This window comes from Xiphophorus couchianus, chromosome 18 (assembly GCF_001444195.1).
Source record: "Xiphophorus couchianus chromosome 18, X_couchianus-1.0, whole genome shotgun sequence".
Taxonomy (NCBI): domain Eukaryota; kingdom Metazoa; phylum Chordata; class Actinopteri; order Cyprinodontiformes; family Poeciliidae; genus Xiphophorus; species Xiphophorus couchianus.
In genome coordinates this window covers 31,555,101-31,568,631 of record NC_040245.1, presented here as the reverse complement: position 1 = coordinate 31,568,631, position 13,531 = coordinate 31,555,101, and the positions used below count along the sequence as shown (strand labels likewise).

At 41.0% G+C, this 13,531-nt stretch overlaps 1 protein-coding gene across 6 annotated transcripts in view; it reads right to left on the bottom strand.

Annotated features, from left to right (window-relative positions):
* sorl1 (sortilin-related receptor, L(DLR class) A repeats containing) overlaps positions 1-13,531 on the bottom strand; it is a 195,780-nt gene that overhangs the window by 94,018 nt on the left and 88,231 nt on the right. For all 6 annotated transcript variants that reach the window (XR_003593165.1, XM_027999187.1, XM_027999185.1 and 3 more), the window contains 3 exons: positions 1,861-1,952; positions 1,125-1,371; positions 50-188 (listed from right to left, as the gene is read on the bottom strand). Coding sequence is in view for 5 of the 6 variants with exons in the window: in XM_027999187.1 (XP_027854988.1) it covers positions 50-188; positions 1,125-1,371; positions 1,861-1,952 (478 nt within the window). In the remaining variant the exon portion in view is untranslated. The remainder of the gene's footprint in view (positions 1-49; positions 189-1,124; positions 1,372-1,860; positions 1,953-13,531) is intronic.

Below are 13,531 nucleotides of genomic sequence, written 5' to 3'. Positions count from 1 at the left end.
CCAGAACAGGGAACTCAGCTCCATAATAATGGTGATGAATGCTCCTTACCCTTGTTCTTCCCCTTATAGAAAATCTTGAGGTCCATGACTCCAGTTAATCTGCCAACAATCAGCTCATTGTTCTGAGATCCAGCTTTTGGAGCTTTGAAGATTCCCATTCTTGACCAGTCGTCCCAGTACAGATCATTCTGAAATCACCATTCAATGTAAACACTAAAGCGTTCAGATTTAACATGAGTAAGTGACTACAACAAAGACAAAAGGTAACTGTTTGAAGGCAGTAAATACTTCAAACAGGAGACTTAAGGCTGTGACAAAGACCTTCCTTGTAAAGACAAAGACTTCAATTCACAGATGCCCCATTTCCAATTAGCAGTACACCATGAGTCGATACACTGTTTTATGGTCCGGCGTATTCAAGACTGCTATTAGTGATACTTAATGAAAATGTTTGAATGGATTGTGTACAATGTAAATATCAAGAAGTTTATATTGTGTAGAGTTGAGAAGTTCTAACTGGCAAAAAGAGGAGTTTTTAAAGCACATTCAATTCAGCTTGTTCGAAATCTTCTTCAAAGTAGAGAAAACTCTAATTATGAAGTGAAGAAAAGAGTGAATCAGGAACAAGGTATGGTGGCTGCTTATACTGGATTCCATTTACTCAAGAGTTGAAAGTTAAATCTGGAGGATTTGATCTAACGTAACTTAGCTGTTACACCGCTCCAAAACGGAAACCTAACAGAATGTATTAATTATCTAGTTATCTGCTATTAGCAATACAAGCTAATAGCAATGTATTTCTCAGCAATTTGTACAATCAATTATAGTGAAATGTTCACTTATCATTAACAGGTGTTTGTCTCCTCTTATGAATAAATACATATTTACATTGCAGTGGAGTAAATATAGCTTATTAATTAAAAAAAATAATACACACCTATTTAATGTTCTTTTTAAGATAAAAATGTGTGTTATGTAGTAATTTAAACATAAACAACAGCCATTTTGTGCGTTAGACAGACCATGCATCTGAAGTGAGAAAGTGGATTTCAGTCAGAAACTTGAGACTTGACTTGAACTTGTCTGTCCAAAGCTTAAGACCTGAACTGGGAACCATACTTTACCTTGAAGACAGCAATGGCGTACGGATGGGGCAGTCCCTCCATCAGAATGCTCCTCTGTCCCCCGGTGAAGTCTGCCCTTTCGATGCGGTCGCTGAACGCCTCGGTCCAGTACAGCCACCGGTCGTCTGCAGTGATCCCGTTGGGCCAGCGGACTCCTTCTGCCACGATGCAGGACACATTGCTTCCATCCATGTAGCCCCGGTAGACGCCGGCTGCCCGGTCTCCCCAGTCAGTCCAGAACATCATACTGGTGAAGATTCAAAGTTCTGGTATTTCACTGGTTTTCACATCTCTACATGCATGAGCTAAACACGAAAAAAAAATTCATGGCCAAATGAGACAAAGATGTAGTTATTGTATTTTCCAGACAATAAGTCGCCCCCAAGTATAAGTCTAATCAGTCAAAAAATATGTCACAAAGAGAAAAAGATATATGATTTGCAACCGTAGTCTGAGTTGCTTGAAAACCAAATGTGACAACCAGACCTCTAAATGTGTAAATTATACTCCAGAAATGACGGTAGTTGGCCACTATCGGGACAAGCATGCCTATTGTACTTATAATACATCAAAACGAAAAGAGATGGTGCAGAAATGAAGTGTTTAACCATTTATGAGTTTCCTGAAACTTTTACCTCTAATGCTCTATATTACAGGCAATTCTACTGTTGAATAGTATTGACCCTCATCAGCACTACTCCAAACCTAATTACATTAATTACAGATGTATCTCTACCTTTCTGCAGGCAGCAGGACCAGCGCTCGGGGGTGTTCCAGGACGGAGGAGTTAAGCAAAGTGTGACGCAGGTCTCCGTCAGGATTAGAAACCTTCGAAGACAAGGGGGAACTTTTCACTGGAGCTCTGTTAGTTTTGAAGGGTTAAGTTTAAACATTTAAACAAATACTGTTAATGAGAATATAGATTTTGTCAAAAGTTAAGGTTAACATAAAACTCTGCAGAAACAACCATAGAGCAGAATACTGGGAGGTCATGACCCTAAGGTTTCTATTCACAGGTTTTGTGTTTTGCAGCCAAGTGTCTTCATGTTTTTTTGTTTGAAAAGTTTTCCTTAGCAAAAGCATAAAATGAATATAACGAGTATGGATTTGATCCCAGTTTACTGTCTTCTGTTTGTCCACCTGCTTCTAGGTTTGGATCCTAAGAGTGTCCTGACCAACAGCCCAGATTGTGTTCAGATCTATGATGTGCTTCATTTCCACTTCAGGCTTGTGACAAGGCGCTGCATCGTGCTGGAAACCCACAAATCAGCAGCACATTGTTCCTGGATCGTTAGAGAAGTTTATCTTGGAGGAAACTTTGATCCCACTTTTTATTTGTGGCTGGATTCTTCAACAGGATTATGCGTAAGCACACTTCCTTTAGATGAGAAGCAAAGCAAACACATTGATTGGATCAGGATGCTTCACTGTTACCACAGCACTGCCCTCATGGTTTTATTTTCCAGACTAAAGCTTGGCCAGATGTCAAAACAATCAGAAGAGTAGTTCATCAGCAAATCTAGCTTTGCTCCAGTCTTCAGCAGCTCATCACTTCCTGCTATTTCAGTTTGCCCCTAATGGTTTTATTGGATAGAGATGAATCGCAGTGCACTGATAAATCAACTCCAATTGTTACTCCCTTTTTTGTTTGTATTACATGTCCATCCACTAGGGGCACTGTTTATGCCAGGAGCATGTTTTTTTGGGTTTGTACTCTTCTTGGTCTCTGGTTGGCTGTTAGACTGATGTACATAGCGAAATAAAGTTGAGCAAAGAAACAAGTTATTTTTACCGACTAATATTGGTAGCAGAGGATGGTTAGTAACTACAGACTTCCACCAACTTTTGAAGAAGAAAAGCCTTATGAAAGCTGGAAGAATGAAGTCAACATTTGGACGAGAGTTACAGATTTGGAGAAGTAAAAGCAAGCTCTTGCTGTCTCCCTGGCACTGTCTGGAAGAGCGCGGGACACGGGCATGGAAATTCCGGTAGACGATCTAAATAAAGACACTGGAATGACCACATTGTTCACTAAACTAGATGACTTGTTTCTAAAAGAGGAAGAGGACAGCATCTATGAGGCGTACACGGATTTTGACCGAATAACAAAAGTAGTTAACATGTCGACGGCAGACTATATACAGGTCCTTCTCAAAATATTAGCATATTGTGATAAAGTTTATTGTTTTCCATAATGTAATGATAAAAATTGAACATTCATAAGATTCATTGCACACTAACTGAACTATTTCAGGTCTTTTATTGTCTTAAAACAGATGATTTTGGCATACAGCTTATGAAAACCCAAAATTCCTATCTCACAAAATTAGCATATTTCATCCGACCAATAAAAGAAAAGTTTTTTTAATACAAAAAAAGTCAACCTTTAAATAATTATGTACAGTTATGCACTCAATACTTGGTCGGGAATCCTTTTGCAGAAATGACTGCTTCAATGCGGCGTGGCATGGAGGCAATCAGTCTGTGGCACTGCTGAGGTGTTATGGAGGTCCAGGATGCTTCGATAGCGGCCTTTAGCTCATCCAGAGTGTTGGGTCTTGCGTCTCTCAACTTTCTCTTCACAATATCCCACAGATTCTCTAATGGGTTCGGGTCAGGAGAGTTGACAGGCCAATTGAGCACAGTGATACCATGGTCAGTAAACCATTTACCAGTGGTTTTGGCACTGTGAGCAGGTGCCAGGTCATGCTGAAAAATGAAATCTTCATCTCCATAAAGCTTTTCAGCAGATGGAAGCATGGAGTGCTCCAAAATCTCCTGATAGCTAGCTGCACTGACCCTGCCCTTGATAAAACACAGTGGACCAACACCAGCAGCTGACATGGCACCCCAGACTATCACTGACTGTGGGTACTTGACACTGGACATCTGGCATTTCCTTCTCCCCAGTCTTCCTCCAGACTCTGGCACCTTGATTTCTGAATGACATGCAAAATTTGCTTTCATCCGAAAAAAGTACTTTGGACCACTGAGCAACAGTCTAGTGCTGCTTCTCTGTAGCCCAGGTCAGGCGCCTCTGCCGCTGTTTCAAAAGTGGCTTGACCTGGGGAATGCGGCACCTATAGCCAATTTCCTGCACACGCCTGTGCATGGTGGCTCTGGATATTTCTACTCCAGACTCAGTCCACTGCTTCCGCAGGTCCCCCAAGGTCTTGAATCGGTCCTTCTCCACAATCTTCCTCAGGGTCCGGTCACTTCTTCTCGTTGTGCAGAGTTTTCTGCCATGCTTTTTCCTTCCCACAGACTTCCCACTAAGGTGCCTTGATACAGCACTCTAGGAACAGCCTATTCGTTCAGAAATATCTTTCTGTGTCATACCCTCTTGCTTGAGGGTGTCAATGATGGCCTTCTGGACAGCAGTCAGGTCGACAGTCTTACCCATGATTGGGGTTTTGAGTGATGAACTAGGCTGGGAGTTTTAAAGGCCTCAGGAATCTTTTGCAGGTGTTTAGAGTTCCTTCGTTGCTTCAGATGATTAGGTTCATAGCTCGTTTAGAGACCCTTTTCATGATATGCTAATTTTGTGAGATAGGAATTTTGGGTTTTCATGAGCTGTATGCCAAAATCATCCCTTTTAAGACAATAAAAGACCTGAAATATTTCAGTTAGTGTGCAATGAATCTAAAATATATGAATGTTCAATTTTTATCATTACATTATGGAAAATAATGAACTTCATCACAATATGCTAATATTTTGAGAAGGACCTGTAATTGATTTCGAGCAGGGTTACTTGCACATGACAAAAATACAACATGGAGCTAAATAACACAGTTTTGGCTTTTAAGCTTTTGGACACCACGTGTTTGGATATAACGGCATGCTCAGATGTAACATTTGCTTCTATGAAGTCCGCTTTGAAGGGAATATTTGGCGAAAAAAGAGGTGCGGCAGCAGAAGGCATTAGCCACGAGTCCGTGTTTGCAATGGAGCAACAGCGTTTTGGAGCGGTGTAATGGAAAAAAGGCAAGTGCTGGCAGCAAAGTCCCCATCAGAAAACTCCACAGCCCGGTACAAACCCACTGGATGACGGTCGAAATGTGCAGCGTGCCAAAATACTTTTCACTGGGTTAAAAACTGTCCGCACAAAGCTGATAGTGTTAAAATTGCTGATGATACAAAAGACGTGGAAGAGTGCAATTTAACTCTGTACACCAAAGAATCTCCAACAGCAGCCCAGATCTAAGATAGGCCAACTTCTGTGGGTGGCGAGACAGAGCAGGCCTGATGTCATGTTTGATGGTAGAAATTTAGCATCTCGTCTCAAACATGCTATAGTGCAGACCATTAATGAAGCAAACAGAGTTGTGTGTAAGCTCAAGGCTAAGTCAGTTGAATTGAATTTTCAACACCTTGGGGAAAACAGTAACTTAAAGATGGTTACATTCACTGATGCATCTTTTGGAAATCTTTCAGATGGGGGTGCTCAGATGGGCACTTTATTGTTTTAATGGGTGACAATGGGCGGTTTTATGGCAGTCAAAGAGAATTAAGAGAATTGTCAGAAGCACACTGGCAGGTGAAGCACTCGCTATGTCTGAGGGGATTGATAATGCCATTCTTCTTTCCGCACTCTTTTCTGAACTCAGTGTTGGTAGTACTGCTTGTCCTCAATCAATCAATCAATCAATCAGCTTTATTGTCAATTCCTCTTACATGTCCAGACATACAAGTGAATCGAAATGACGTTTCTCACTATCCCACGGTGATACAAGACAGGGCGTTACTAACATTGAGTAACAATAAAAGACGCAGTCTAACTAAAATTATCCTAAACAATTAATAAATAGATGTACAATAACTAGACATATAGCGTAAAAAGTTTTACAACTGAGAATGTATATGTATATATATAATATATGGGTGAGTCGGGTGGTGTACAGGTCTTGCAGGGCGGGGAGTGGGGCACCAATGATCTTGGAGGCTGTTTTCACAATGCGCTGCAGGGCTTTTCTGTTCTGTTCTGTGCAGCTTCCGCCCCACACTATGATGCAGCTAGTCAGGGTGCTTTCTATGGTGCCTCTGTAGAAAGTGGTCAAGATGGGTGGTGAAGCACTTGCCTTCTTGAGCTTGCGCAGGAAGTAGGGGCGTTGTTGGGCCTTCTTCACAAGTGATGTGGTGTTGGTGGTCCAGGAGAGGTCTTCACAGATGTGCACCCCAAGGAATTTTGTGCTGCCTACTCTCTCTACTGCAGCGCCATCTATGGTCAGTGATGGGTGTTCGATATGGCCCTTCCTGAAGTCCATAACAATCTCCTTGTCCTGCTGTTTTCCGGGGGTTGATTCTGGCCAGTGTCCTCTTCACCATGTCGGCTGAGAGGCAAAGGATCTGGTCATGGGGGGGGGGGGGGGCTCTTCTCTGGGCATGTGTTGTTTTGTGCTTCAAAGCGTGCAAAGAAGCTGTTCAGATTGTTCAGCAGAGAGATGTTGCTGTCACAGCTCCGTGGGGAAGGCTTATAGTCCGTGATGGCCTGAATACCTCGCCATAGGCTCTGTGCATCTCTGCTGTCCTTAAAGTGTGTACTTATCTTGTTTGCCTACTCTCGTTTTGCCTTCTTGATGCCACGGGACAGGTTGGCTCTTGCTGTTTTTAAGCCCTGTTCATCCTCAGCTCTGAAGGCTTTATTCCTGGCTCTCAGCAGCTTGTGGACATCACCTGTTAGCCATGGTTTGCAGTTTGCCCGGGTGATGATGGTTTTTGTGTCAGTCACATCGTCAATGCATTTTGTGATGAAGGAGGTCACAGTGTCTGTGTACTCCTCAATGTCTGTGTGGCCATTGTGGGTAGCTGCCTGTTTGAACATCTTCCAGTCCGTTTTTCCAAAACAGTCTTGGAGAGCAGCTATAGCCCCCTCTGGCCACACCCTGATGTCCCTTTTAACAGTTCTGATGGCTTTCACACTTTGCCTGTATGCTGGCATTAGCATAACAGTAAGGTGATCAGAGAGTCCAATGTGCGGTAATGGGGTTGCTTTGTATGCTCCTTTTTGTGTTGTGTAGGCCAGGTCCAAGAAGTGGTTCCTTCTTGTTGGGAAATCCACGTGTTGGTAGAGTTTTGGAAGGACAGACTTGAGGTCGGCATGATTAAAAATCTCCGACCAAAATGAGAAAACTGTCTGGGTGTGCAATCTGTTGTTCATTGATGGCTTGGTACAGTTCATTTAGCGCTGCATTCTCAGTGTTGTTGCTGTTCGGAGGGATGTAAACAGCAGCCAGCAAGATAGCCGTAAACTCCCTTGGCAGGTAATAGGGACGGCACTTTATGATCATAACCTCTGCCAATGGTGAGCAGTGTTTACATACCACTACAGCATCCCGACACCACGAATTCCTGACATAAACAGACACACCTCCTCCCCGCCTGCGTCCACCGTTTTCTCTGTTCACAAGTGCCCGGTCGGCTCGGTAGCATGTTAGCTCCTCCAGTTGTACGGCAGAGTTGGGGATGCCGTCATTAAGCCAAGTTTCGGTGAAAACAAGCACACAGCAGTTTCTCACTGTTTGGTTCGCCGACATTAGCGACATTAGTCTGATATGATCCATTTTGTTGTCCAGTGACCGTACGTTTGCCAGTAGGATTGATGGTATAGCTGGGCGTGTTGGGTTAGCCACTAGCCTAGCCTGCCTACCACCGCGCATACCCCTTTTAGTTTTCCTCGAACACCGCTTTCGGCGTTTCCTCTCTAGGGGGCACCGCCTCGGCGAGTCCGGTGTTGTTGGGGGCTGTCGCAGTAGTCTGAGTTCCTTTATTGTCTCCGTGGTGAAGTACTCCAAAACATTGCAGAAGTTGTTTTTTCAGATGTTAAGGAGATCCCGTCGGTGGTACTTGTATTCCGACATAGTTTGGCGAGACAAACATTTAGAACTTTTCAACAAAGCTGAACAATTCACCGCATATTGGGAGAGCGAGAGGCCGCTGCGTCTGCAACGCGCCGCCTGTACCTGTCCTCCACCTATAATCTGTGTGACTGATAATTTCTCTCTTGTTGATGCACTTAAGTCAACTACGTTTGTTGCAGAGAAAAGATTACGCTTGAAAATCAGTTCAATTAAAGAGCTGATTCAAACTAAGAAAGTTCATCAAGTGTTGTGGTCTCAAACAAAAGACCAACTCACAGACTGCTTAACAAAGAAGGGATCATCCACAACCTCACTCCTTAAGGCACTTTATGAAGGACTTTGTATTGTTCAATAAATTCATTCACAAGATGTTTCACATTCTATCACGTTGAAACTGTTCTAACAAAATCCTTAAATGCTGTGCTTTGTCATGAGTCATAAAATGGATGTCATTGAATTACTGTTGTTTTATGGTTGAAATCTAATGATTGAAAAGCCAATGTCTGATCAACGTCTGATCAATGTTGAATCAATGTATGCTGTTTTGTCACACCCCTTCCTCTCTTCTCCTCCTCTTCTGAGCTATGGGTGAGAGCATTTTATTAGCAAGAGGGGGTTATCACATTTTACATTAAGCACTGTTGAGAATAGTGGAGCCCTGCGGCAGACTGGCGACCTGTCCAGGGTGTACCCCGCCTCTCGCATGGAATGTTATCTGGAGATAAGCACCAGCACCCCTCCCGACCCCACTATGGACAAGGGTGGACAGAAAATGGATGGATGGATGGATGGATGATGGATGGATGGATGGATGGATGGATGGATGGATGGATGGATGGATGGATGGATGAGGATAGTAGGTTGTGATTCCTTTATGTACATTTTCTTACTTTTCCATAAAAATCACTACTGACTGTGCATGATATGTTGACATTAAAACATCTACAACTTACTACAAGGAGTGAAGCGGTCCACCCCCACTATTTACATGAGTGTGATGTCCCAACCACACAGCCACTTTGCCATTGGCTTGTTTGCAAAAAATGTTAATTCAATTATGATAATTATGATCACAAAGGTTGAATTTATGGTTACTTTACTTATGGTGGATAAACTATCAAACAATCATCCAATTCTAGCCAATTAACTAATGTTGAAAATATGTCACTGAATCAATGTTGTCAAATTCTAATGGTTGAAATGCCAACGTCTCATCAGATGTTTTTCAACACTGGTCTTCCAAGCACACTGCTCTGCAAGTTTTAGGCATTTCCCTAATTCAGCACACATGATTTTAATTGGCGGCTGATTAACAGGGTTTTGCTGAATTGAAAATATGCAGGTCAGTTCGACTTGAGGGCCAGTGTTGGGAAAAACTGATCATTTCAAATCAAAGTATGATGCTTATTGCAAACCTACCCCACCCCTCTCCTCTCCCTCCCCAACTCCCCCTTCTCCTGACCCCCGCCCTCCTCACACACACCTACCCCTAATCTTCCCCTCTTTGTCCCGCCCTCCTCCTCTGCCCTCTTCTTCTTCTTCTTTGATGTTTATTGGCAGTTGGCAAACAAAAAAAGTGGTGCATTACCGCCACCAACTGGACCCCCTCTACCCTCCCTCCCCTCGCCCTCCTTGAACTCTGGGTCAGAACATTATTTTACTGGGTGGGGGTTAATCATGTTTCAAATAAAGCACTATATGTTGAGAACAGTGGGTTGTGATTCCTTTCTGTACAACGTCTCACTTGTCTGTAAATATTATTACTAATTGTGCATAATGGGTTGACACAAAAACATCTACAAGTCACTACAAGCAGTGGAATGGTCCACCTCCCCCTTTTTTACACTAGTGGTTTGTCCCAACCAAACAGTTACTTCGCTGCTGGCTTGTTTGGAACCGGCCTCTGAATTGAATTCTACTCTGAGCACTTTTGTGGTAAGTTTGGCAATATTACTTTTATCTTAAATGTGTTTATCAAAAAATGACTGCATTGTTTTGTGCCTATAGTAATATTATTTTGGGGCAAACCAGATATTTTTAACAACTGAGGTCATGGCTCTCCTTTGTATTTTTTTATACTGCCCACCACTCTAAGTCAGGTATGAAATCCTGCGAGATTTTGTGGGATTTGAGTTTTTTAAAGTAGGGCGGGGCCAATAGCTTGGTCTGGGAGAGCAGGTGGGCTTTAAATTGTTTTAAATCACTTGTTTTTCATTTTTTATTATGATGTGCTTACAGATGGGCTTAGATGTGTCTTGTGGAATAAAATAATTATTTACAGTGTGTTTACGTTTATTAGAAGTTTATTTAATATTAATCTTACAATGTTTAATCAGTTTATTATGTCTCACTCAGTCTTACAGAGTCATTGTTTCTCTTTTTAGCCTTCACAGTTTGCCTCAGTGTGTCAGAAGCTTAGCAACAGGCGATAAGTAAATAGTTTTCATACCTTGCGGAGTGACAAGAACAGACCGACGGCGGAGCGATTATTATTAGGCACAGAATATTCTGTCTGAAACCCATTTTTAACTGAAGGTTGCATTTTTCTCTGTGTGTGTATAAATCTGATTAGCTCCTTGGGAATGTTGATGATGACACTCTGTCTGTGGGAGAAGGACAGTATACAGTACATATAGAGAGGCGATTCCTTTGTCTAGTTAGATCTCTTCTGAGTTCTCCATCTGTGCAGATGTGAAATAAAGCTGTGTTTTGTTCTTTCTCTTTAACAAGGTTTGAACTTTGTTCATTTTTCTCGCTCCACAGTCTATATTCCAGAACAGCTGATTCAGATGATTGCATGACCTCTTCTGCAGTCATCAAGTACTGCAGAAAGCTGTTAATCACCCACAGATTCAATCCAGGTGGGTGGCAGAAGGGAAACACCTAAAACACGTAAGGCGGGGGTAGCACTATTTCTACTGCTAACGACTGATTTGATTTTTGGATTGGTAAATGGTTAAACTGAGCTAGACTATGACTACTTGTGCAGGATCTTTATCAGCAGATGGGCATTTTTGAATGAATTTAATCATGAACTTATTTGGAAATGTTTGTGGTTAATAGAAGATTGAATCAGTTATTTGATGGACATTTATCCTATATATATATTGTACATAATTGTTACAACTGCAATACTTCTGCACTATTTTTCTGTCTGTATGTTAAATACAACCCTGATCCTCTATAATGGATAGTGAGCAACTGTGCAAACTAATTCAAGAGCTGGGGAGCTGCTACATCCTCCCTGAGTTTTATCTTTAGGTCTTCTGATAAACAGCCCTTTACTATAAATATTCATTCCCTCATTTTAACATGAGTGCAGTATCCTAAATGCTACACTATGCTGCTACAGCTTGATGGGTAAATGTAAATGCATAAGTCAACTAACGTTAAGATAAATATTCATTAGCATGCCCTTATTAATTTAACTGTTTAATTTAAGGGGAAATATATGATTTGCGTTTGTTCTCAGACCTATAATCAGTACACTATCCAATATTTTAATGTCTTTCAGAACTATTCTAAGGTTTGTCATCTTTCTAACCGGCACCTTCCTCGCTCTTATTTTTGTATTTTTCAGCTGATAGATATAGATAGATAGATAGATAGATCTTTACTGTCATTGTCACAAGAACAACGAAATTTAAAAAGTGCCATCAGTCAGTGCATAAGCTTAAAAACATATAAAAATAAAGCTGACTGTCGAGGATTGTAGCAAAGCTGTCAAGAAGTGGCTTTATTATGAGCCAGAACAGGAGGAAGACATCATAAGGAACTAAAGTAACGCCAACCAGAGTCAAACTTGGGTTACCACAACTTGTACGATTTCCCTGGTTCATACAGTACAAAGCTTAACCTCATGGACGCTGTTCTTCCATGGACAGTCAAAAAGGAGTAAAAAATATGTTTCCAGTTCTATCCCTGTTTTCTTAAATAAAATGTTATAGTAATGCCGTGTTATTTTTAAGCTTGTGTACACACAGTTTTGGGAATATGTTAATGTAAGATAATTTTAAATGACATTTTAAATGAAGAAACTTTAATGGTATGTTATGATGTAAACCTATCAGACCAAAAAATGTACATGAATCAACATTGATTCCTTAGCCTTCATTCAATATGAAATGAACCCATATGTGCATATAGATCCACATTCAGATGAAGGTTGAATCAACATTGTTTCAATGTAAAATCCACACAAATCTGCACGCAGGTCCACATTCATATGATGGTTGAATCAACAGTGACATGGTGTCTGCTATGGTTGAAACCCTAACATTGATTCAACATGTAAGTCACCGAACACTTTCAATTACTTTCCAATGTCAGGCTTCAACGTAGATTCAATGTTTGTGCCTGACATTGTTTCAATGTTGTTTCACTCATATTGTGCTACCTGGACAGTTTGTTCAGGAGAGAACAAAAATTGGTATTGATTAAAATCGGAATCCGCAGGTCAGGCTTTTAAAGATTGGTGATTGGGCAGAAAACTGCAATCATACCAACCCTAGAAATGGGTCCTTTGCTGCCCTTTACATCAACGAGCCATAGTCAAAAAGTCTTATGAAAGATTCCTAATAAGGAGCACTGAATTGTGTGAGCAAAAAATCTATTTTTAAATTTGAATACAAAGTAATTGGGCGTGTTGTGGGCAAGCTACAAAGATTGCACGTGAAAAGTGGTGCAGACCGCTCTATTTGAGAAGGTTGTGTGCGCTGTCATCATCGAGTGTTGGAGAGCAGAGCAAAGTGAAACTTGTAGGCATGTAGTTGAAAGTATTATTATAATAATAATTCACTTCATTTAAATAAATGTCTCAAAGAGATATAACACAATAGTGAGAAGATTTAAAAATTTATCAAATAGGTGGTATTTAACTCTATTTGAAGGCGCGTCTGCCTTGTTGCAGAAGGTAGGAACAAAAAATAGATTGCACATGCTATGCTGGTCATTTTTATGGTGCAAAACTGTTTGCTTGTTGTAGATTAGGCCCAATGACTATGGTTGTCACCATCATAAACATGTATACATAGACACTTAATTGAATGCTGAATCCTATGTTATGTCGATTCCATCTTGAATGTGGCAGTAGAGTGATTGGAGCTCCATAATTCATATTATGTGAGGACTTGTTTCAATAATTTTACAGTACAAACATGATCCATTATGTAACCAACCAATTTTTTCCATTTCTGTTAGATTCACTTTTATTTATTTTTATTAATTTAAAAATTTTGCTGTCTCTCATTGATATGCCTCTCAACTTTTAGATGTGTGATTGAGGATCAAAACTTTGAACTGATCACACGGTTTGACAAGTGGGAACTGGTGAGTGTTTGTTTTTGTTTGAGAACTAGCATGCTAGCGCTAACCTCCTGGTTATTGTTTGGGTTCGGTCAGTGTAAACTAACCTGGTCTGAGTATGTTTTGTTACCTTGATGAAGCATTTAAACTGAAAATATTTTGATTGGTAAAACACTATTTCTACTGTATGCTAAAATGAAATGAATATTAAGTACTCACATGAGTTTGATTATTGTTATAATA